This window comes from Poecile atricapillus, chromosome 1, assembly GCF_030490865.1.
Source record: "Poecile atricapillus isolate bPoeAtr1 chromosome 1, bPoeAtr1.hap1, whole genome shotgun sequence".
Classification (NCBI taxonomy): Eukaryota; Metazoa; Chordata; class Aves; order Passeriformes; family Paridae; genus Poecile; species Poecile atricapillus.
Window position 1 is genome coordinate 9,541,354 of NC_081249.1, and position 23,652 is coordinate 9,565,005.

Below are 23,652 nucleotides of genomic sequence, written 5' to 3' on the forward strand. Positions count from 1 at the left end.
CGGGGCCGCCGGGACACAGCGGGGCCGCTCCCGGCGCGGCCGAGGCCCCCGGGGGCCGGGGAAGCCGCTCGGGGGCAGTGGGAATCGAGGCGAGGCGAGGAGAGCGGCTCCGGGCGCCGCCTGCGGCTGCCGAAAGTTCCCCGAAGTCGCTCCCGGGGGGGCGGAGCGGGGCCGGCAGGGGCCGCGCCCCCGCCCCTTCCCCGCGGAGCGCGGCCCGGCCTCCCCCGGCAGGGGCGGGCCCGGGGAGGAGCGCGCCGGGCCGGGCCGGGCCGGGCGGCGCCGGAGGGCCGGGGGAGCTGCTGCACCTGATACACCGGGGCGGGAGCGCGGCGGAGGAGGGCGGGAGGGAGCGGCGCTGCCGCCGCCTGCGAACGCCTCTCGCCGCCGTTAGACAGCGCTGGTCTCGCCGCTTCTCCCTCCGCCCGCCCCTTCTGCGCGGAGCTGGGCTCTCGCTCCTGTTCCCCTCGGGGCCGGCGGTAGCGCGTCCTCCTCCTCGTCTCCCCTGGGCCCCATGGCTTCGGCCGGCAGCGGCATGGAGGAGGTGCGCGTCTCGGTGCTGACCCCGCTGAAGCTGGTGGGGCTGGTGTGCATCTTTCTGGCGCTGTGCCTGGACCTGGGAGCCGTGCTGAGCCCCGCGTGGGTGACGGCGGACCACCAGTACTACCTGTCCCTCTGGGAGTCCTGCCGCAAGCCCGGCAACTTGGACAGCTGGCTCTGCGAGTCGACGCTGCACAGCGGTGAGATTCGGCTGCCCCCGGTCCCGCTCCGCTCCCCTCCGCCGCCGGCCCCTGCTGCTTTCCCCCTCCTCGTCCGCCTCCCGCTCCCTTGGCCGCACCCCGGGATTCCTTCTCCTCGCCGTGCCCTGGCTGACCCACCTGCATCCCTCGAGCTGCCTCTCCTTCACCCTTGTCTGCTTCGGTACTGTATCCCAGCCCCTTCCCGGGGCCAGCCCCCCCGGTCCGGAGCAGTGCCCGGGGCCGTGCCCCGCTGCCCCCGCTGGTTCCCCGCCTCGCCCGCTGCTGCCCCTGGTCCCCGCCCGGCTCCCCGCGCCGGCCGCCGGGAAGAGTCCCCTGCACCTTTCTCCGCCTGCCCTCCGCACCCCTTCCCTTCCCGAGCCTCTTCACCCGTCCCCATCCTCTTCCTCCTCCTCCTCCTCCTCCTCCCCGTCCTCCCGCCAGGCTCCCGACCCCGCATCTCGCCGGCGGTCGGGCTGGGGCGGAGGCGGCGGCGCTCCCAGAGAGCGGCGATGCGGGAGGGGCAGCACCGAGCGCCCGTGCTCGGATCTTGCCCAGGGTGCGGGAGGTGTGAGGCTTCAGTGAGCGAAACGGGTCACTGGCTCCGAATATGCCGTGGTATTCTCACAAAAGATCCCGAGTTTGAAGTAGTTTGGTTGTTTTTTTTCCGTGTGGCGGCTTCCCTATACAGTGAGCAACTGTTTGGGATCGAGTATCCTATAATTCCCCTCCGCCCCCATCTGAGAAGTGTCTGGTTTTGGAAAGTTGGGGCTTCCTAAACCAAAACCGGTTGCTACTTTGTCCAGAGTGGGGATGCCTGGGCTCGGACTCTGTCCATCATGCCGGGTGTGCTTGTGTGTATCTTTCTCCAGCACGTACTGATCTCCCCATCGTCTTTCACACTCCTTTGCCTTCATGCCACACTCCCCGTTGTGATTTCTTGATGTTCTTTCGTTCTTCACCTTTTTAGGTCTTTGATCACGAAATGTTATTTTTTTTAACGTCATTTCACGATTGCTTGGAGTACTTCAAAAGCGGTTGTGAATGATAAAAACAAGCTGCCTGTTGAATTTTTTCAGTAAATTCTTTTGTAGTACGATAATTGTTTTGGTTTTCATGGGTGGTTTTATTTACTTTATGCCTGATAGCAACTTCTGGAGCTCCAACAGAAACACTGACAAATGCAGCCAGCCTCCCCCCACATCGTTTTCATCCCTATTCCTGTCCACACACACACACTTGCATTGATAAATTATCTGTTTGGATTGCTGTGCTCTTTGGTTGGGTGAATCGTGCAGGGGCAAGATGTGTCTTTGGGAAGGAAAGCAAGGGACCGACTATATTCTCGGTGTGCTTTGTTTTCCTCTATTCTCTTAAGTCCTTCTATAGGTTCTGTGAAATAACTGATCTCAGTTTGAGTTGGAATTACACAGGTTTCTTTGCTTCTATGCTTATATTTTATTTTTCTTTTCTGTCATGTGCAGTAATGTTTGAGGATTTAAATGTTGTTTGGGATTTTGTTTTAAATAAAATTAAACAAATTTTAAAGAAATGCTGGTTTCAGTCAGTTACCAGGGTATCTGCACAAAGTTTGAAGTGCTTTCTTTTCCTTCCCTGGTATAAATGGAAATTTATGTAGGAATGTCAGCTTCTACGTGTCTCCTTAGCAACGTGAATCCTTTGCCCCTTCTCCCTGTCTCCTGAAATAGTATCCCCTTGATTACAGAAAGACTTTTCAGATGGCTTGAATGAGAAGCTGCTTCAAATCCCCCCCAGCTCCACACACTTTACTGGATTCCCCCCTCGATCTGTCTCCCCGTCACGCATGCGTGTGTACACACACATACACACAAAAGTGGGACGGGAGAGAAGCACAACAGCTTATGGAACAGCATAAAGGGGCACTAATCTCTCTTGTTCCTCTACTGGTCACCTGTCTGTCTGGATGTGGAAGATGAATGGGTGAGGATGGATAGGAATGAGATGTAGTTTTCATTGGATGCTGTGTGTTGAAAATCTGATCTGTCCTCTGCTGGTGCTTTCTGTCATGTGCACAAATTCCTGCCTATCCGGTTTTATTCAAGTTCCTTGAATGAGCTTTACCCATTTTCCTCAAATACTTCCCAGTCTAGCAGAGCCAAGTTTCACAAGCTACTGTGGAAGAAGTGAATGATTGTTTTACTTGAGGTGACTGGGATAAACCCTTCACTTTCCTCATGTTCTGCAGAGTGTGCTGCATTCTGACCAGACCTGAAATATGAGAAACCACACTGTTTTTCTCTTGCCTTCTGCTAGTGTGGTGCAATTGCCATTAAAACCAATAGGAGAGCTCCCACTAAGTTCACAAGTTGGATTTGGGTTCGTATTTGAGACCATTTTGTGTGCTGGCATTAATATTTTAGATGCACTTTCCTCCTACATTGTGAAGCCAGCAAGCAGTATTTTGGAGATAGTGGAGAGCTCCCACAGGGAAAGCTCTTTTAGCTTGATACTGGTGCAGGCAGCTTTGCAGTTAGCTGTGAAAAGCAGCAGCACACACAGGAAAAAAGGCATCTTCACCCATGGTTTTAAGAGATTTTCTTTGTCATCCCTTGAAGAAGAGCACCTCAAGTGGCACCATCAAGGGCAAGCTCATACTAGAAGCTGTTAAAGCATATTCGAGGTTTAATTAAAAACTTTTGTTGTAATTAGATGTAGGACCCCTGACTGCTGTCAGAAGGGCAGTGTAGTAGTGGAGAGCAGAAGGAAATGCACAGAGCATGGTTGCATTGGCTGTTGTAGCAGGGAGTAATCTCATTTTTCCTTGAGCATTGCTAGTGCTTGAAGAATGTGTTCACATTCATTCTTTCACTGTTCCAATGGCTTTTTTGTAACTTGCAAGCTGTTGTTTGCTCACATACTACTTTTAAACTTGTGTAAGTACTTCACAATAATTATGGTCCAAGTATGTAAAATAATGAGTCAAATTAATTTTTTTGATATCTGAAAATTATAAAATAGCTTAATATGCTTTTTTTTTTTTTTTGAGTCTTTAGGATCTGTGCAAATCTCCCACTAGCAGCAACTTTGTGAGATGAAAAACTAACAAAGTTGCCAATGTGGAAAGCTTTGTTATAAAATCTTGAAATTCATAAATGCAGTTGTAAACCTCTGAAGTTTCACCAATTGTCTGAGCATATAGCTCGTTTTGGTGATCAAAGCTTACCTTGGCTAATGCACAAGTTGTCTTTTGACCAACTGTATTTTAAACTTGTGTGTCTTTAAACAAATTTCTTTTTTTTAGACCTTGTTTGATATGCATTATATCTAGTTTGTGATGGTTCATTTACCGATTTATCAAGAATTATATATGAATATTTATTCCTGTAACAGCATTAAAATTAAATGCATCCTGTGTAAAGCTACCTGGTGTATCTATGCCTGTACAGGTACTTGTCTTCTTCCTGCAGATTAATAACAGTAAATTTGAATTTGTGCAATAGATTGCAGCCATTACAGCTCTTAAAATCAAAGATACACAGATGTAATGTAGAAGAAATAAAGGGCTCCATAGAATCTGACCTGCAGGTGAACATTGTCTATTTTGACTTAAATACATGTATATGCTATTCATAGAAAACAATGGCTCCTTTGCTGCCTTTCAGTTTATTGTGGAAACAGCATATATAAAAATACATTTGAAAGGTTTTGATTAACTGTATTCATTCTGAATGTGGGGGTATATGGCTTTGTTACTTGACAACCTGTGGATTTCTACAAATTCAGTTTTCTTAAAAAATATTATGCTGTTTTAGAACTGCCCATGCATGTTTGAAAGACAAAACATTCTCCAGGAACTACATACAGCAGAGTCTCTGAATGTGTGCTAAACTTTGTGATGAGCAAATGATGAAGGTCAGCTTAGCTTATAGCATAGCTCAGTAAACAACTTGAGTCTAGTTTTATGCTTTTAATTTTGTTCTAATTTATTTTTAAAATAAAAACAGCATCAGAGGCTGTTCATTCGGTAGCACTTCAAGGGGCTTAACCTTAATTACACATTAGATGCAGATATCTGAATTGACATGCCAGAATAGTCTTGGATGGTACCTCCTTGTTCAGAATCTAAGGAGCTGTTCCAAGGGGAAATTGATAATTCAAAAGCAGCTTCCTCATTAGAAAGTCTGGGTCATTGCTCAGATTTGATGTTGACATGTATTTGTAAAAAGCTCAGCAAGGCTGGTAGTTTGAGATAAAATAATAGAAGAACGAATGTACTTTTACTAACCTGAGAAAAGTGGCTCATACAATCTTAGGAAGAATTAATAAAACATTCTTCTAGTATTGAATACTGTGGTCTGTCATTTTGTGTATTAACTCTAATAATCATCCCCAGCATTTTATCTGAAGATGGATATAAAATCAAAAGCCATACTACTTCAAACTCAATGTCTAAGACTCTGAGCAGGCTGATCCAACTTTGAAGTTGTGTCTGACTTGAGGGTTGCCCCTACCTTCCATGGGGAGCTGAACTGGGTGACTTCCAGAGGTCCTTCCCAACCTAAATTATTCTTGTGATTCTGTGATGACTGACACTCTGTTATGCCTGATGTCTATCTGGCTTCTTCAAACTCTGCAGAATGCCTTCAATTGGCTTAACTACCCCTCAGAGCAGCTCCTGACAGACTGTTTTAAGGTATGCTCATTCTCTTACAAATGGACCAGTTATTTTAGCCTCAGACTTCCCAAGGCCATGGGAGCAGCGGATCCTGCTCTGCAGTCTGGACCTTTTAGTATGGTTACCATTGCAGCCACCCTTTTACAACCAGTAAGAGACAAGGTTAGAGCAGATCTGTGATGTTTGTGTGAGTTCATCTGATCAGGGCAAGAGCACCATACAACTTATCATTGATAATGCTCTAAAAAAACCAAACCAAACAAACAAAAAAAGACTTGTAGCTGTAGTGGGTTGTTGCTATTGCTGTTATTCAGTGCAATTTTAAAATCAGTAATGTATCCCATTGCTTTCGGTTTTGTTTATTAATATGATGTCCCTGGAGTTAGGGATCATGCAATAAGTTTTAATATTTGATGAGGTTTTTAAATTTAGAATTGCATAGAGAGTGGCCTTGCCTCTGCTATTGATTTTTGTGGCCCAAGATGACCACATAAGATTCAGGGTAACAGGAGGAGTGGTAAAATCCATCCAGCTGTATTGCTTCATGTATTTCACTTGTTCCACTTAAAGCCATCGTTCTGATAGGAAGTACACCTCAAACTCTTTTAAATGCTATTTGTTTTTCTCAAGGAACAGTGGAATGAGTTTTGAAAGTTGCAGAAGATTGCCAGTTTTCTGGAAGAATGTTACGTGCCAGACAGAAGAACATTGATAACTGTGGAAAATAGTTGCATTCCAATGCAAAGCATAGTACTTCAGATTGCTAACAAGTAGTAGCTTTTATAGAAGAGGTCAGAAATAGTGAGCTTACTGTGAAAAGCTTGTATAACACATCTCCCACACTTCTTTCCTAGCGGCAGTTCTAAGAGTTCCAGGTTTTTGTGAAGTTTTCAAAGTTGTGCGTGTGTGCAGTTGTTTGAGGGGTTTTTATTACTTTTATTGAATGAATGAATATCCAATAATTAAAATGACATAGTAGCAAACTAATCTCAGAAGAATGCTTTGTATCCAATAGAGGAAATGCCTGAGTACATGCTGTACTATTCTGTGAATGAATTATAGATTACATGATTTTCTGTAATGCTGTGCTTGTCTTGAAGTTCTCTGCTGGCAAAAGCGATGTGCAATGCATGTTGCTTATAAATTGTAAAATAAAGATCTATATAATGGCACAATTTAATTCTTTATTTGAAGTTTTGCTGTGTTTAAAGGACATGTGATTTTAGAAATAAAGGCGGGCCACAGAGCAGACATACAACACACCTCACCCCAACTCACACCTCTGCAAAGTGTATATATTTCATATAAATAAGGAATGCAAGCTTTGTTCTTCAGGAGAGGTATGTGTCTGGGCAGATGAGCAAGCACCTGCTCCGTTTCAAGTTGCTCATGCATCTGCAACCCCCCCCCAGGCATTTAGACCGTTTTGTTGTCTTGCTGTCTTTTTCACAGCAGTAGAGTTGCTTACCACATTTTTACGTATACAACCAAAGTGTCCCCTGCACTCCCAATGGCATCTCTGGGTGGAAGGTGAGGGGCACTGCTTTCCATGGAGAGGTGAGCAGGTTGCATAGTGGCTGCCTAGTTACTCCCCCAGACTATCAAGTGTGTCCTTTCCAGGCTGAGGAGGGTAGTTGGGAGAGCATCTTCTGCCTGGAGCATCCTGCCAGTGGGCTGTTATCTGGAATAGTCAACCTCTTTCTCATCTCACTTACCTTGCTCTTGGAGAAGAGGAAAGCCATAGGAGGAGCCCAGGTGAGAGGGTTGCAGCTCTATAGGGGGCTGCTAAGGCCTTTTTCCATAAGCCCTGAGTCTGGACTGCCATCCAGTAATGGTCGGCATTCTTGTGCATCAGGGGAAAGGTGCATAAACAGCATCAGAGTGTTGTTGGAAGGGACCAGTTAGGTAAGAGGCTCTCTGAAGACTCAGATTTGGATTCCCTTGCACCTATTTGTTCATGGACCTCATAAATCTTTTTCTGGGCAGGGTCTAGCAGATGGAGGAGGGCAGTTACAACCTGCCCTAGCAGTCAAGAAACCCCACCGGACCAGAGGCGTGAGGTTGGAGTGTGGAGCCAGCGCTGGGAAGCAAAGACCTTTCAGCTTCTGAGAAGCTCTCTAGCCCCTGGTGTATGGCAGCTAAGGGTGCATCTGCCTTTTCTCCTTCACTTGTTGCCTGTCCTTGTTATCCATTAGCATGCTGCACCTCTGTAAGACACAGGGTCTGCACCAGAAAGCTGTTTTTTGGATGTTTCTCTGCTTGTTCCCTTTTTCTTTGACTGATTCTAAGTGACTCTTCACTCGGCATCAGGAGCCCTAAATCATCCTACAAGCCTCTTGTACAGAAAATGCAAAATGACTGATGCCTTATGTGGAGCCTCTGAATTATCCTTAGGAGGCACTTAGGGATTTTGGCACTTAGCATAAAATGCTTAAATTTCTCTTTGGGTGGTGTCAGTATCCTAGTGAGTTAGAGCTATGGGGAAGTCTTCCTGTTAATCCCACGGATGTTGTGCAGCACTTGGGTTATTGAGGGCTTTGTCCCATGTGCTGCTGTGTGTGGATGAAGACAAAATTCCTAGGGAAAATGTGATGTCCACAAACAGCTTTGTTTTAACATATCTGTGATTTAACGTAGCTATTTCATTTGTTTAAATTTATGGCTTTTAGAAGAAAGCCTTGGTGTAAAGTGAGTTCTCTCTTAAAGAAATTATGCTTTCAGCCAGAGCTGGCTGGTTCCTGTTGCTCTGGTAATGCTTAAGTGTCTGAGTGACTTGAGTAGCCACATGCACAGGTAATTTTCCTACTTCAGAAAAATCTTATTCTCAATCCATAAAATAAAAAGCCAGAGTATGTGCAGTATCCAGTACTAGTAAACATACTATACTAATCAACAAGCAGAAAATACTTCTTTATTGGCATTTTTGTACAAGGCTCCACTGTGAAAAGCTGTGGCTATGGCAATTTCTGGAGGTTTGGTATGAATCTTGCCAGAAAGCCCTTCTGCCTGCAGTGTGCAGACGTGTCCATTGTGGGATCCCAAAGGACTGTATGTGCAGGCAGTGTGGACCCAGTAACTCACAGGCACTGGGATTCCCAGCTTTAGCCAATATCCCCTTCACTGAGGGTAGAATTCTTCTGAGCAGCTCTTTGAAAACCATCATTCTGCCTCAGGCTGAGGTTCCAAAGGTGACCTCTGTGGAGTAATTTGATGGGAGAACTTAATGGCCCCTGCTGTTCCTCAGTTTTTCCAAAGAATTCAGTGCACCTTCACCTCTGACAGAGGCCTCTGCTCATGATCCTGTTGAAGAAAGAAATCTCATTGATCATGCAACCAAAGCACTTTCAGGGACTAGAGTTTACCCTTTTATTTTTATATATACACTACGCTTCTTCAACTTTTGTTGGCTATTTTATATCTGCTCGAAAATGAAGCAATTAGGAATATCTCTAGGTATCCTATTTATTTAGTTGATTTTTATGATACTTAGTGGGTGATATTTAATTTCTTATGTGTGGGTGCCTCAAGTTTCTCTGCTTCACACATTCTTTCAAAATCATTATTCTTGATTTTAAATGCTATATTGCAATAGTGTAGAGTATTTATTTATTTATTAGAGTATTTATTGTCTGAGGGAAGCTACTTGATAAGTGGAAGCATTGCAATGAGTCAGAAAAACTTAGTTGAGTGTTGTGTTTTTGTTTCCTACCAAGATTTTGTTTCATGCTGGAAGGTCAGGCATTTCCTTCATCATGTAACAGCTGCATGCATTTGGTACTTCAGCCTTTATGAGAAGACTTGGTGAAGAGCCATTGTCTGGAAGAAAGGAATATTTGATTGTTTCTTAAGAAATTAATTCCATTCACATGCACTGTCTGAAAGAGCCCTATACACAAATGCTTTCCATATTCCACAGTATGTTTCTATGGCCACCAGTTCTTCTACTTCTTTTACATGGTAGAATACCATATTGAAAAAAAATATTTAATTTTGGGGTACCTTACTGAAAACATGACATCTATACTAGCCTTTTGCATGGTCTTTCTTGTGTTAAAAAAAAGGACCTAGTTATTAAAATATACATTTCAGAACACTGATATGTTTTCTTCTTTTTTTTTATGGCTTTCCCTGATTTTTTCCTAGTAGTGAAATATTCTTTTGTCCAAGAAATTGAGGAAATAGTGCTGCTCTTAATTAAAAATTGCTGTACAGCTTAAATCCTTGGGTCATTTCTTTTGGGGAAAGAAGGGAGGAGTGTCAGAAATGTCAGTGTACAGTTGACACTGTGCCTCTGGGTCACTAAGAAACAAGCAGAATTTCCAAATAGCAAGGAGACCAAGCTGTCCCCCCAGAAAAGCACTGACTGTTGTATGAGGAACTAACTGAAAAGAAACAGTACCATCATGGTTTAGGGGCTTTTTTTCCTTTTTTTTTTTTAACTGAAGATGGTAATTTTAATAAATTTTTCACAAAATATGTATTGAAAATATGTGTTAAGTGCCTAGGTTCATATTTATGTATATTTCCAAATACTGAAGCCTACGTCCCCAAACTAATGGGCAGATTGTTATAGTTAAAAATATGCAAACACTGTAATAACTATCAGAAATGCAGTATATATTTGTCATGGTTATAGACATTGGGCTCCTTCTTGGGGATTTTCAGACCTAAAAATAGGATGTGTTAAGTGATCCTTTTCTTAAGAAATCTCTCGAGTTACTTAACAATTGTAAAAAATATCTTAATTCTACTTTGGATGGGATAGGTGGCACTATTAGTGTAGTTCTTAATGTATTACTAGAATGTTGGAACACTGAAAAAATCTACTTATCTAAACCAGCAAAGGAAATCTTACTTGGACATGACAGCTCACAGTGCTTTTCTGAAGTCTAAAAGTTTCTTAACATTTCTGTGAGTTTTACTAGTTTTTTTTTCTAATTGCTTATATTTTTCTTATATAATGGATTAGTTTAAAAAACTAGTTTAAAAAACTACTAGTTTAAAAAACTGTAGTTTAAAAAGCTGTAGTGGTGTACAATGAGAAAGACTGATGTGTACTCTTCAAGTGTAACCAATTTTGTTTTGAATGCAGAAAAGTAATCATTATCATCTATAAGGCCCCATTTTACTTGTGTTTTTGCATATTTTTCTCTGTTTTGCGTATGTTCTCTGTGAGAACAAACAGTCTCAATGAACTGCTGAAGTGCCTGACCTTAACAGTTCTTATTAGTAACTTGTTTGCAAGGTTGGTGCTTGCCTAGAAGAGGTACAAGCGTATTTTGGATACTCTAAAATAGGTTTATGATGTTTATGTTCTGTGTACCAGTAGCACTGTGTAACAGAACTATCTCCTGATCCCATTTTGGTGCTGTGCTGTAAGTCACTCTTGGGTAGTCTGAGAAACATTACAGATCTTTATTGTAGAAAAAATGTGTTTGCTCTGTGTTTATATTGTAGCTATCTGATTTACAGGGTGCTCTGCCTTCAGAGGTAGTGGTTCTGTTTTCTTAGGATCTTTCTTTTATTTTGTGTAAATTCCAATGGCCTGGTTTATAATTTAAAAAAAAAAAAAAAAAAAAAAAATCAGTTAAGTAGAAGACCCATGCAGAAGATTTTACTTTCTTAATCCACCATAAGCTTTATTTTGTCACCAGATCAAATAGATTTTAGAACTGAAAGTTAACATTTTTCCAAGATGACAAGGAGATTTAAACATGTAGTTACTATGGTAGCCAGTATAGGAAAGTTTAGTCCTGTATTCTTTGTCTGACTAATGTGTGACCTTCACGATGTTCTTCAACCAAAGTCCCTGCAGCTCAAGGCTGGTAGCATTGTATGCTCCTTTGAAAGGCACTAAAAGAAACAGGCAATTCCAAATGTGGCCCACATCTGGAGCACAACAGTCTATACCTGGTCCCCAGCTGGTAATGAGGAACAGTAAGAGCTTTGGTTTTGTCCTGCTGTCAGCATTGCTGAGTAGGTTGTCTTACTCAAAAATTTAATTTTGTTTATCCAAGTCAGTTCTTTTTTAGTTGGGAGTGTAGGTGTCTCCCAACACTCATTTGTCCTTTTGCCTCCCACATCAGTACTATAGTAAGGTAGTTTGTTTCTTTTTTAACCTTTCTAAAATCTGTTTATGTATATTTGTCCTGGAAGTTAAACTATATTCTAACCCTACATTGATATCATCTTTGTCTAATTTATTATCAGTTGTTTGGTGTTTTATCCAGTATGGTTTTGGAAAGCAATAGGATGCTCAACCTTTTTTCCATTTAGCTGCTACTCCAGTGTTGTACACATTCCCTTTGCATTAGAGTTTGGCACCTGATCAATACAAAGATAACATTTAATATTTTATTATTTGTGGTGACTTTCAAAAATTTTGTTTCTGAGTTTTCCTGTCTGGCCCTTTTATTTATTTAATCAATTTTATGTGCCTTTTAACTTTGGTGTGATGTGGATTTCTGTGGCTCGTCTTTGCATCTGTGTAATTTTCTAGTGCAGTGATTCCTTTCATATTGTTCCAAAGTGGTCCATTCTGTTTATTTATTTCTGATTTTTATATCTGTTATGCACTCTGATATTGGAAAAATCAGTACACTAATCTCTTGGTGTTTCGGAAGGCACACGTTAATATTAAAAACCACTTGCTGAAACATCTCTGTCCAGTACTAAAATCATATTTCCATCCAAATAATGATAGTGTAGCAGTGGGACACACAGCAAACTGACATTAGAGATTGCATGCTGATGATAGAATGAAAGATTGTTCCCAGCCTTGGGGTTTAGTCCAGTAAGAAAATAAGGACTAAAATAGCTTGGAAGGTTGAGTACTTAGTAATTAAATTATTAGTAAATGACATGCCTGGATTTCTGAAAAGAATGAAAATAAATGTGTGTACTTGCACAAACACACCTTTAAAACCACTTTCTTTTTGAGCAATGCTTTTTTAGTTTTTCTACCCACTTTCTTCTTTTAATCTCCTTCATCCTTTTTCATGTAATGCGTGGAGGCTTTTTGGTGATAATAGCTGCCAGCATTCCATTCTCAAACTCCACAGCTGCACTGTCTGTATCTTCAACAGATTAGATTCCTCTTGAAACTGGATCCATTGTTTATTTAAAATAGTGCTTTTTACTTATTCCCAAAAGAGGATGTTCATTGTTGTTGTTGTTTTAGTAACTTTAAGGTATCTAATTTAATTTGGAAATAATAATCTTATTTTCTTTGAACTGTGTAATGCATTTATACATTTTAATCTGAGTATCACATGACTAGTAGTGTTTTCAAAGTAGTGAGATGCAAAGGATACATAGGTCCTTTTCCCATGAGCTGAATTTATATCATCTTCCTTGACCTAGTAAATAGTAGTGATAAGCAGTAAACAGTGATCTGATTCTTTTTCTTGATGCCTGCTACTGGAGAGAGGAAAGGTCTTAGATATTCTTTTGGGAAAAGAGACAGCCCAAAGCCTGTGCCTTTCTAAAATCCCAGAGATGCTCTTAAGTTAGATCTTGGATGTTGTATACATGAATCATGGCCATCAGCTTACAAATGGATTTTGATTTATGTGATTTAAGACTGCAAATATGCTGTTTATAACTGCATCCATTATATGTAAGAATAGCTAGAAAATACCCTGAGCCAAGTGCAGAGGTTGCTTTTGGGGGAAGAAAAACAGGCACTTGAGGATAACTGACATTTTCAGATGGGCTTGAGATTTGACTGTGTCTGCAGTTTAATGATTGTTACTGCCTTTAGAAATTCTTGACTTCCAGCTATCTTTTAGTGTTGAATATATATATATATAGATACATATTTGAAACCTTTGATCATCTCCTCAGTTTTGTTACTGATACTGTGTGGCCTTGGTGCTTCCCAAGGATCAGGCGTGTATGATGAGGCTCCGTGCATTTCCCTTGCTGTGTCATCCTGTTCAGCTCAAGCAGAGCTTTGACTTTCACTCTCTTTTGTGAGAAAGTTACAGCAGACTGAGGGTCAGCTAACACAACACCAGCTAATCCAGAGCCAGCCTCAATTTCTCATTCTAAATTGGATAAAAACCAGGAGACCAAATTACTCAGTTTTACTTGAGACAAAATCCCACCGAGGCCAACTAAGGCTTGAGTAAGCGTGGGAGGTTGTGGCACTTTGCTTCAGAGTTACATCTGTTTTATGAAGGTGATTCACTAATTAGGGGAAAAGAAATTGAAGGCACAGCTGTTTATTTACCCAAGCCTTGATGCAGCCTCTGTGTTCCTCATATTCTATTGTTTCTGGCAGGCCTATGGGCTTGTTTTACTGAAATTTTATGATTATTTTTTTCCTCTCTTTGTTTTTTTTTCCCCCTAGACTGGCAGATAGCTACTCTGGCTCTGCTGCTGGGTGGTGCTGCCATTATTCTCATAGCTTTCCTGGTTGGGTTGATCTCCATCTGCGTGGGATCTCGGAGGAGGTTCTACAGACCAGTTGCAGTCATGCTCTTTGCTGCAGGTAAGCACTGGCATCATTAAAAAGATTTCCTGAGAGCAGCTGAACTTTCATGGAGGGGAATATGCCTTGTTCTGCATACTAATTCAGAGGTGTTTGGTTACTTTGGTGTTAACTCCAGTGAGGTTTTTCAGGCTGTAAGTTCTGCACAGCGTTAATCATTTTTGCAGTTGCACTATTATTAGTTCATAAACAATTATTTATTTGCATTATATTTATTGTTTCGTGAAGTATGTGCAGCAGGGGAAACTACAGAGGATAAATCTCAAAATACCATTTTTAATCAGTGACTTTGTGCTGCTTGATGTCCCCATTTTTATTCTTCATGCAAAGCCATTTTTATTTTAATGTTCTCTCTTTTGCAATTTTAAAACAGGGAAATTAATACCCAAAGGTGAACCCTGGAAGCTCTACATGTTAAAATAAATAGGATTATCTTGCAAGGTGTTTATATATGCCCCTGTGCCATAAGGAATTAATTTTGTTGTGTCATCTTGCTTGGTTATTAATTTAACAAGCTGTCACAGTGTAGTCCCTGTTTGGTTTTAAAAACACAAAAATGGAACAGTTTATATAAACTATCACAAAATCTTAAGGGAGACCTAAGAATCTGAATTGTCTGTAAGACTGGTCCAGTGAGGTACAATTACAATATCAAATAATCTCTTTTTATATATTCTGGTGCTCTGGGGCTTCGTCAGCATGGATGTTTCAGATTCTCCTGAGACTCACCAACCGTGCTTTGCCTTCATCCTGTCACTCACATCTGCATTGGAGCCAGCAGCTTAAGCCCCTTCTGATAACCCATAATAAAGAGGATGACAGAACCTTTGGGATGTATAAAAAAAAGCCACTTAGGAGGATATGAGAGGATGAGAGCCTGGAGTTGGAAGGAGTTTGGGATGAAGCACAGCTCCAGGAAGGCTCCTGCTGCCCCCTGCTGATAACATTGCCTTGATGGAACCGAGCCCTTCAAGATGCACTTTTATGTGCTCAAGACGTATTCCTAGATTACATTTCATTTGTTTTTAGGAAATTAAAGCAACCTAGGATCAGATTCCCTGAGTGGAGATCATCTGATTTTCTTCTATGTGTCGCATTGCTTGCTAGGTTAAATGAATATAGGTACTGGTGCCATTGTTTTTAAATTTAGTGTTAGATCTGAGGTTTATAAGGTATGGTGGGGAGTTAACTTTGAAGGAAATGGGGTTATTTAATTTTTGTGGTGGTTTCTTGTTTGGCTTTTGGCTTAATTTCTGATAACGTTGTGCAGTAACTTGATTTTTATTCAGCCATACACGCCTGTCTTGCCGTGTTGCTCATTTAGTAGTTAAGCTTGTACTAAAAAAAGAAATGGCTTCCCACAGGAAAAGATTTCTTCAAATCCTGCTGTTTGTCTTCATGTGCTCTCCTCTGCATAAAATTGCTTCCAGTCTTTACTACAAAAGGTTGATGGTGAAGGGGGTTAATGCTTACTTGAATCTAAGAGGAAATGAAATTGGTTCTTTAGTTCTTGATGGTGTTCACATCTTCCCTTTGCCTCTGTGTGTGTGCATGTGCATTTTGAACAGCCGTAACCTGAAGCATATGAGAGGAGAGATAATGAGGCCAAGACAACCTACCCCATTCTTCTTCATTATCTGGCAAATCTGAGGAGAATCCTTTCAGGATTTGACATTTACATTGTTAAAAGACATTTCCTACAGATTTTATCTTTGATGTCAGGAATTTGTAGATATGAATATAGATGGTGTATCTTGAAAGAGTTATGGTAAGAATCCCCCATTTTAGAGAGGGAAAGTTAAGATTGTAGCAGTTTGTGCCTTATGCAGCTTTCCATGGATTCAGACCTTCATCTGTGGATTTCACAAATCTTTTCAGGGTAACACCACCCTGACCTGTGAATGTTCTGGCAAGACCAAATATTTTGTGTAACTGTGGTTGGGAGTCTATCAGCTGCCTCTGGAAAAAGGGCACAGTTTGAATTTCCCAGTGACATTTAATGATGTGTGGGTGTTGAGTAGAAATGGTCTCTGTGTGGAAGAAAGGACAAAATGAAAAAGTTATTTCCAGGTACTTTATAGAGTCCAAACAGTTGGCTCCAGGCTATTTTTTTTCCTTCAAGGTTTGATTTATTTTTTTTTTACTCAGCTACAAGTTTCAGTTAGTGACTCTGTAGGTGATGGAGAAGATTGACTGACTAGGAGTGGAAGAGATGAGAAAGAAAGGGATCAAAAAAACCAAAATTCAACCTAGATGCTGAGAATAAGCCAGCAAGTAATGAAAAGTTGTGAATGTGTTTTCATAGAGCTGACAATACATATTTTAATGTTGAGAGGTAGAGGAATGCCTCAGGTAATGGGAAATGTGGAGCAGACAGGGAGGCAGTTGCAGGAAACCTTGGCTCATGTGGCTCTTTGGTCTAGAGGAGGTCTCCAGCTCATGGAACTGCTGGGGTGTCTTAGAGCTCATGAACCAAACTGGCCTTGAAAACTGCACCTTCAAAGTGCAGGCTCACAGGCTTGTCCATGCAAGAGTTTCATGATACACTTACCATCTAACTACGTGCTAACCAAGTCTAATTTAGGGGCAAAAAGTGTGCTTACTGAAAGTCCATAAAAGAAACAAAAGAAAAATTAAAGATGCTTGCCTTTTGGTGCTGTGTTTTAACAAATGTGACAATGTTTGGAAGAATAACCTGTTGATGTTAGCAAGCTGTTAACACATTTCACAAGATGCTTTTACATGCAAGCTAGGGAGAACAGTGGCTACGTGAAAGTAAGAGTAATATAAAATGGTGGCAGATAATAATTGGAGAATACTTAAGGAGGTATCTTTTAATTCTGACAGAGAGAGCACAGTCCAGCTGTGTTGCATCCTTAGTTCTGTGCTATAACCTATTTTCATAATGATGAGGAGGATAGAATGGAAGCTTACATGTCAAATTTTACAGTGGAAGTAAAAAAAAATGCAGATGCATTGAAAACCAGAATTTGATTTAGTGAAGTTGATGGAATGGTCTGAAAAAGCGGGACTGACTTCAGGAGAATGTAGTGCAGGTTGCTACAGGGCAGCAAAAAGAGTCCTAATATTAAAGAAATATTGTTGGGGAAGATACTCTGTAGGTATGTGCTCCAGTCTCCTTGTTGAGGCAGGATGGTCACTAACAGTGACAGCTTTGTCTAGTCCAGTTTTGAAGAAATTCAAGCATGGAGATGTTGCATCCTTTCCAAGCATGTTGACCTGGGCCCATATTACCCTCCTTGTGATATTTTTTTCTTTGTTAATGTCTATCCTGAATCTCTGAGATTAGTGTTCACTCTCATTACTTCCAGCTTGCCCGACACTACAAACAGGATTCTTTTTTTTTTTTCCGACATTGTTACAGATGCATTTTCAGGTAATCTTTGAAACACTCAGCACTTATTAATGAAGTGCTTTACTCATCTGAAATGAGCAGGAGGTAGAGAACTTATGAGCTAGCACCAGCATTCTCATAATTACATATCAATTAGAAAGCCACATCATAAGTGGTTTTTTTTTTTAAAAATCAAAACTTATAGTCAAACACTTGAACAAAGCAAAAAAAAAAGACTGAAATTATATTTTCCTATTTTAAAAGCATTTGTTACAATTTCTTCATGTTTAGTATGATGAGTATGTATAATTGCTTATATTTCATGTGAATGCAATAAAATTAGTATTCCTGTTCCCATATTGCAAGCAGTACAGTGCTTCATAAAAACGTGTCTATATTTGAAGTGAACAATCAAGTTTGAGATAAAGAGTCTTTTCTGAACAGCATTTGAGGAGCAGATATTTTAAGATTTCCTTTGCAGCCTGTTTTTTCTACAGGAAAGGACTTGCTCTTCTGAAGAAAGACAGTACACACTTCCCTTAAGCAGGTCAGCATAGCGTGGAGTTCCTTTAAATTCATCAGAATCAGATCAGTAGTTGCAAGCATTGCTTTCAACATCTTTTGGGGTCATGCTGGTCATTTCTCATAACTTTGCTGACTGCTGTTTCTAGCTTACACAGCTCCCTTCATGCTCTACAGGGAAAAACAATGACAGAAGGCAAAATTAGTGCAAAGTGATGACAGTGCTGTGTAGGGTGGCTGCTCCCACCAGCCACTTGCTGCCAGCACTTCCTTTGAGTTCTGCAGTAGTGTGTCTGGACCAATAGTAGGAAAAACTGGAACCCTCACTATGGAAATGTCAAAAAAAAACCCTCTTGTGTGTGTTGCTGCTTTAGCAACATGTTCCTCTTCCAAGAGAATCACTATTTTTTTTGGTTGTGTTTTGACAAGTCCAATCTGTAGATTGAAATCAAGCATACTTCATATGTTACACTGGGGAAGGTGGAGACTTCCTTGCTTTGCACTTGACACAGACACACATGGAGCAATTTCTGCATTGACTCAGCAGAGATGCTGCATCCCCAGTGCAGTGAGACACTAAAAAAAACCATATTTCCATACATTTTCAGAAATCCTTTCTGACCTTGAATGGTCTTAAAGATTAGTCTGAAAGCTGAGCATATGTTGAGGTGCTTTTGGATGTAAAGATGCTCTCATTATACAGAACTGGAATGCATAATCTTTTCATAAGTGTAGGTGCTTTTCCCAGTGTACCCTGCCAGAGTTTCTCAAATGTTGCACAGTACTTTGTAAGCTGACAGACAAAAAATTATATTCAAAAGGAATAATATTAAGTAACATTTCAATAACCGTAGAATTAAAAAAAATCCTGGGGATTTTGATACCCACATCAGAAAATCCACTGTGCAAACATTATTCAGATTCTCAGTCTCAAGTAAGGGTCCAAAGACTACTCTGTAGGCTAAGGTGGGATGAGCTGAAATTTCCAGTGAGTGTTTTAGAGACTTTTGTCACCGAGGTTCTGATGAATATGGGACATGATCTCCCCATAGCAGTCCTGTCCTCAGGACAGGTGAGTATTTGTCTCCAGGGCTAATGAGAGGGGCCACTGGGACAAGGGTGGGAGGGCGAATGAAATGTGTGTCTGTGGATCTCAGAGACAGTGCTGTAGGAAATAATGATTTTGAAGCTTTTTAATGTCTTGGATTTAATCTATTTTATTATCTTCTTTCATCACACAGTATTTCTGACCCACCCCCTAAATTCATAATAGTTTGCTGGTTTGAAGTTTAGTGACTGATCAAATTTTATAGATTCCTTGGTATTCTGTGCGAGAATGTCGTTAATTCTGATTACAGAACACAGTAATGCATAGGAAACATGTGATTCACTGAGTCTCTGCTGAGCACAAGTATATATCACCTATGACAGTGAATTATTTCTAGGCTAAGTAAATTATTTGATTCTCAGCTACATTTCCTAATATGTGTTCTCGCTTCTCATTTTGATTTATTTATAATGGCAATAGAACAAGTTTTGCTGTTACGGAAGGAGTAATGACTGCAAACTAAAATATAAAGGAGAGACAGAAAAGAATTTGGGAAATACTACTCCCACTGTTTATTTTGTGGACATTTGAAGGATCATCATAATATCCCAGCAGTAATATTTGTTCATCAATGAGGGAGTATGGAAGAGCTGCTCTGTTCTCCGTGAAGGGAATGAAGGCGATTTAAAAAGAGCAGCACTTACAAGCTAAAAATCACCAAAAGCATTTTAAATGTGCATTTCAGTTGTTTGACATTTTCTTTGTTTTAGGGAAACAAAACAAGGCTTCTTCTGACGTTTGTATTTTTTTTTCCCTTTCAGTTGTTCTCCAGGTCTGCAGCTTAGTCCTTTACCCAATCAAGTTCATCGAAACGGTCAGCTTGAAAATATACCATGAATTCAACTGGGGCTATGGCCTGGCGTGGGGTGCAACTATATTTTCATTTGGGGGTGCCATTCTTTATTGCCTGAACCCTAAGAACTATGAAGACTATTACTAGAATCATTTAATGAAAAGAAAAATTAAAAAAAAAGGATTACACCATCTTTTCTAGCTCACAGTTTTTTTAGAACACTTGTGGAGCACCAAACAGTCTGCTCTGTTGATAAAATAGCCTTTGCCTTTTGGGTGTGAACACTGTAACCAGCTTTTACAACCATTTAGAAGAACTGCAAACACTAGGATTGCTGATCTTACATAGGCAGATTCTGCAAGCTGCTGATACATAAACTTCATTTTTCCTGACAACAAGCAAAAGGATCTACGTGACAGCGATCATTGTGAGAAAACTAGCTGGAATGAGAATGCAATGCCAGCATCTGCTATTGCCTTCAGGGGAGCAGCTGGTATGGGCTCCATGTAGAAGTTTCCCTGTATCATAGAGGATTCAGATGTCTGATAAGCTGGCAATGGCATCTTGTACAATAGGCTGAGTTGGCCCCTTGTTACTTGCTCAAAAGCGCTCTTAAGGAATTAGTTGCAAGGGACTGTGTTGAGGGCAGTGAATGTAACTGGTTAATGACTTGTCTAATATCTGCATTCAGCAGTCTGCTGGGAGAATAATTAAAAAAAAGAAAAACCCAAACAAGCCACCAACCCACACAGGATTTCATGAATTGGTAATCGGCATCACCGCGCCAGCTGTAGCAGATTGTTGAAGGAAGTCCAAACCCAGAGACATGTGCTTCTGACTGTGTAGTTGGAAGTTGTCTCAGCTCTCAGTGTTTTGCTGGAGGGGTAAAGATAAAGGGGAATAGAAAAAGACCTGTTCTGTCTCTGAGACATCTAAAATGTATGAATGAATTACAGTTGCCCTGAGTACCCATTTACCTTGCAAACATTGTCATGTAAAGAATGCATATGGAACAACTTCAGTTATATTTTTGAAAGGTGTTTGTTAGTATATATGAATATATATAATGCAAATCTATATGCAGAGGAAGAGAAATGATTCATCTTAAAATTGTAATATGAGCTGTGATGCAGTGGTTAAAATACTAACTTTGTACACATTCTTGAAAGTCTTGGATTGGTACGCCCAATTTTGATTGGTGTTACAAAATAAACACACAATGGTTTGTCTTCTGTATATGTCCTTGTACAGACTCTGTGTTATGGGAAATGCTTAAAAGTTCACATCAAGTTAAGGTAGAACTGGACAAAAATAACTTCTTGCTATTCCACGTGTAATATAATACTTGCTAAAAATTCTTTTCTAAGGGTGTTTCAAATTAAGAAAACTGCCATTTTTTAAAAATCTGGTTTGGTTGTGAGTGTTCCTGATCATCAGGATTACAGCTGAATACATGTCCCATCATGTCCATATTAAAACATTAGCACTTCAGGAGATAATCTCTTGTTTTTAAAAGATGAGTTTCTAATGGACTTTTTGATGATTATGTACATCTGATTACTCCTTGCTTAGTATGTTTCCCACTTAAAACATCCAGAGACTGTACTCATTAAATGAAACCCAAGATAAAATAGGGAGAACCTTCACATGAATTTAATCTGCATCACTTTTATTTTTGTTTACAATTTGCTTATTTGGATATTTTCAATTAATTATAAGCATATTTTTATACAATTGTAATCTTTAGAAATAACTATTTTTTTTAATGGAGAAATTTAAACTATATTCTGTGTGGACCTCTGCACAAGCAGGTGTGCTGGGGTTGCACATCCACCTCTATCCAAAAGGTTTTGCTGGTTCCATGGAAAAGGCTCCTGAATTACTGGGTGTTTAATGGCATCTCTTGTGTTACTGCTGGGCCACCATCTGCAGGGTGCTGAGGGTCTGAACTGAGCAGGGGACCACAGGGCTGCCTTTAGGAGGGCCTTGTGCAAGTATTGCTGGCATGTGGAGATGGTTTATAAAACTCTGGGATGCTCTGCAGTGCAGTCTTTAATACCATGGCAGGATATTCTGAATTGGCAGCCTTTGCGGAACCAGCAGTGATTAATTAGATTAGATGGAGCAAAATGACAGCTTGACATGGAAGGGACTGCATAGCAATGCCTGGAGAACAAAAAGGATGGGAGGAAAACTTGTATCCAGTTATTTCACAGGCACCAAAAGAGCATTTGTAACTCTGCCTTATTTCCTGGGACTGACTTAAAGCGGATATTCACTATATAGTTAACTCAGTATCTTTCTGAACAGCTGTGTAGTTCTGCTTTTATTTAGCAGCATGGAGAACATTGTAGTTTGGCATGGGAATTAGATTAGTGCAGAGAAGCCCACTGTGCTGAGATGTCTGTACCTTTCTAAGGAGATGGTGTTTTGGGGCTGGCACTCTGTGGCACTTTGTCTGTGCTGACAAGAAGGTGCAAGGCCAAACCCATATATCGTAGCCACTAATTTGTCAAATTGGTTTTCTTTATTTAGAGTTTGAGTGAAAGCAACTGCCAGGCCTAAGGCAAATGCAAATGAATGGTGTGTGCTCTACAAGTCACTGGCTGTTTATGCCAAAGGTGTTCAGGCAAAACAATTTACAAATGCCTAAAGACAAGGTTCTTGATTCACAGTTGAGTCAGAGATCTGAATTTCAGTCCCAACATCTGCTTTTTCTCTTGAAGGTGATGCAGTCTACTAGGACCCACCTCAGACTCCTCAGGACCTTTGTGTTTGGGCATCTAGTATGTGGATTTAGGTACCTACCTTTAGCTTAGGTTTCTACTGCAGTGTCTTTTTTTTCCTCTTTACCATTGCAAATTTTGGCAACTAAAACAGAACTAAAGGTAAATGCAACTTTGTGCTGATTCTTGGGGTTTTTTTAGCCACAAAAAAGATGCAAGTCTGTGTCCTGAGTGTATGTACGACAAATTAATAATTTTGTATGTTGTGCTTGTATCATGTCACCATTATTTCAATTGTTTGACTTTATCTCACTGGCAGAATGATTCTTTCCCACAACAAATACATTTTTTTTTCTTCCAAATATATATGAATAAATATATATATATATATAGCAAACTTGCAAGCAGGGCTAGTTATTTGTATTTTTTAAGCTTAAAGTATACCGTCCGGTGCTGACAAATACCCAGCATCTCTTCTGGATTTCTTGCACAACTTCGTTTAGCTTTTGTAAATTTAAAAAACAAATATAGAGAGACCTATGTGTTTGAAATATAAATGATATATATGGATTAGCATGTAACTGTATATTATTAAACATGCAATGAACTGACTGGTAAGTGAAGTCTAATCTTATGGCTAGCAATGTAATTTATTCAGACTGTATTTTTGTACAGCGCAGTGCACACTAACCTATTGCCTCTGTGTCCTCTATAATGCCTAAAACTGTGCCTAGAAATTTCATTTATGTCTTTCAAAGAAAAAAAAAAGATGACTAAATGCTTCATGTTGTTGATAGTATTGGTTTTTCTGATGTTGTTCTTTATTTATTTTTGAGAAGTGTATGGTATGTTTATTAAATGAATCCATCAAAATATGGTTCGTTTTAAATGGTCATTGTTAGCAGGAAAAGACTGATTTTTTTTATCTAAACTTTTAAGTTTGCAGTTTTAATACCATTTCTGCATTTCACAATTTTTGTAGCTTACATAAAGTTTTATGTGAAAAAGTAACTGAAATAAAAAAAAAAAAAATTGTTACACTAAGAAAATGTGCCTGTTTTGCTCTGAGTAGAAGATGTATGCAGCTCAGGTGGCATGGTTTCCTGAGAAGTGACAGGCTCCTTAGGCTAATGAATATTCCTGGTACTCAATTAATTCCATGCTAAAGGAGTCTTATCAAAATACACAGGGGGAGAGAGGGAGGGGTGACATTGGCAGGTTCCTGTATCTCACCTGGCCATAAAGCAGTAGCACAGGGTGAGT

General features: G+C 40.4%; 1 protein-coding gene across 1 annotated transcript; it reads left to right on the top strand.

Moving 5' to 3' along the window:
* The first annotated feature begins 226 nt into the window (after window positions 1-226).
* Window positions 227-23,430, top strand: TMEM47 (transmembrane protein 47). The gene is made up of 3 exons (XM_058850407.1): window positions 227-737; window positions 13,745-13,885; window positions 19,632-23,430. Exons 1-3 carry the CDS (start codon window positions 512-514, stop codon window positions 19,808-19,810), a joined length of 546 nt encoding a protein of 181 aa, XP_058706390.1. The 5' UTR covers window positions 227-511; the 3' UTR covers window positions 19,811-23,430.
* The last annotated feature ends 222 nt before the right edge of the window (window positions 23,431-23,652 follow it).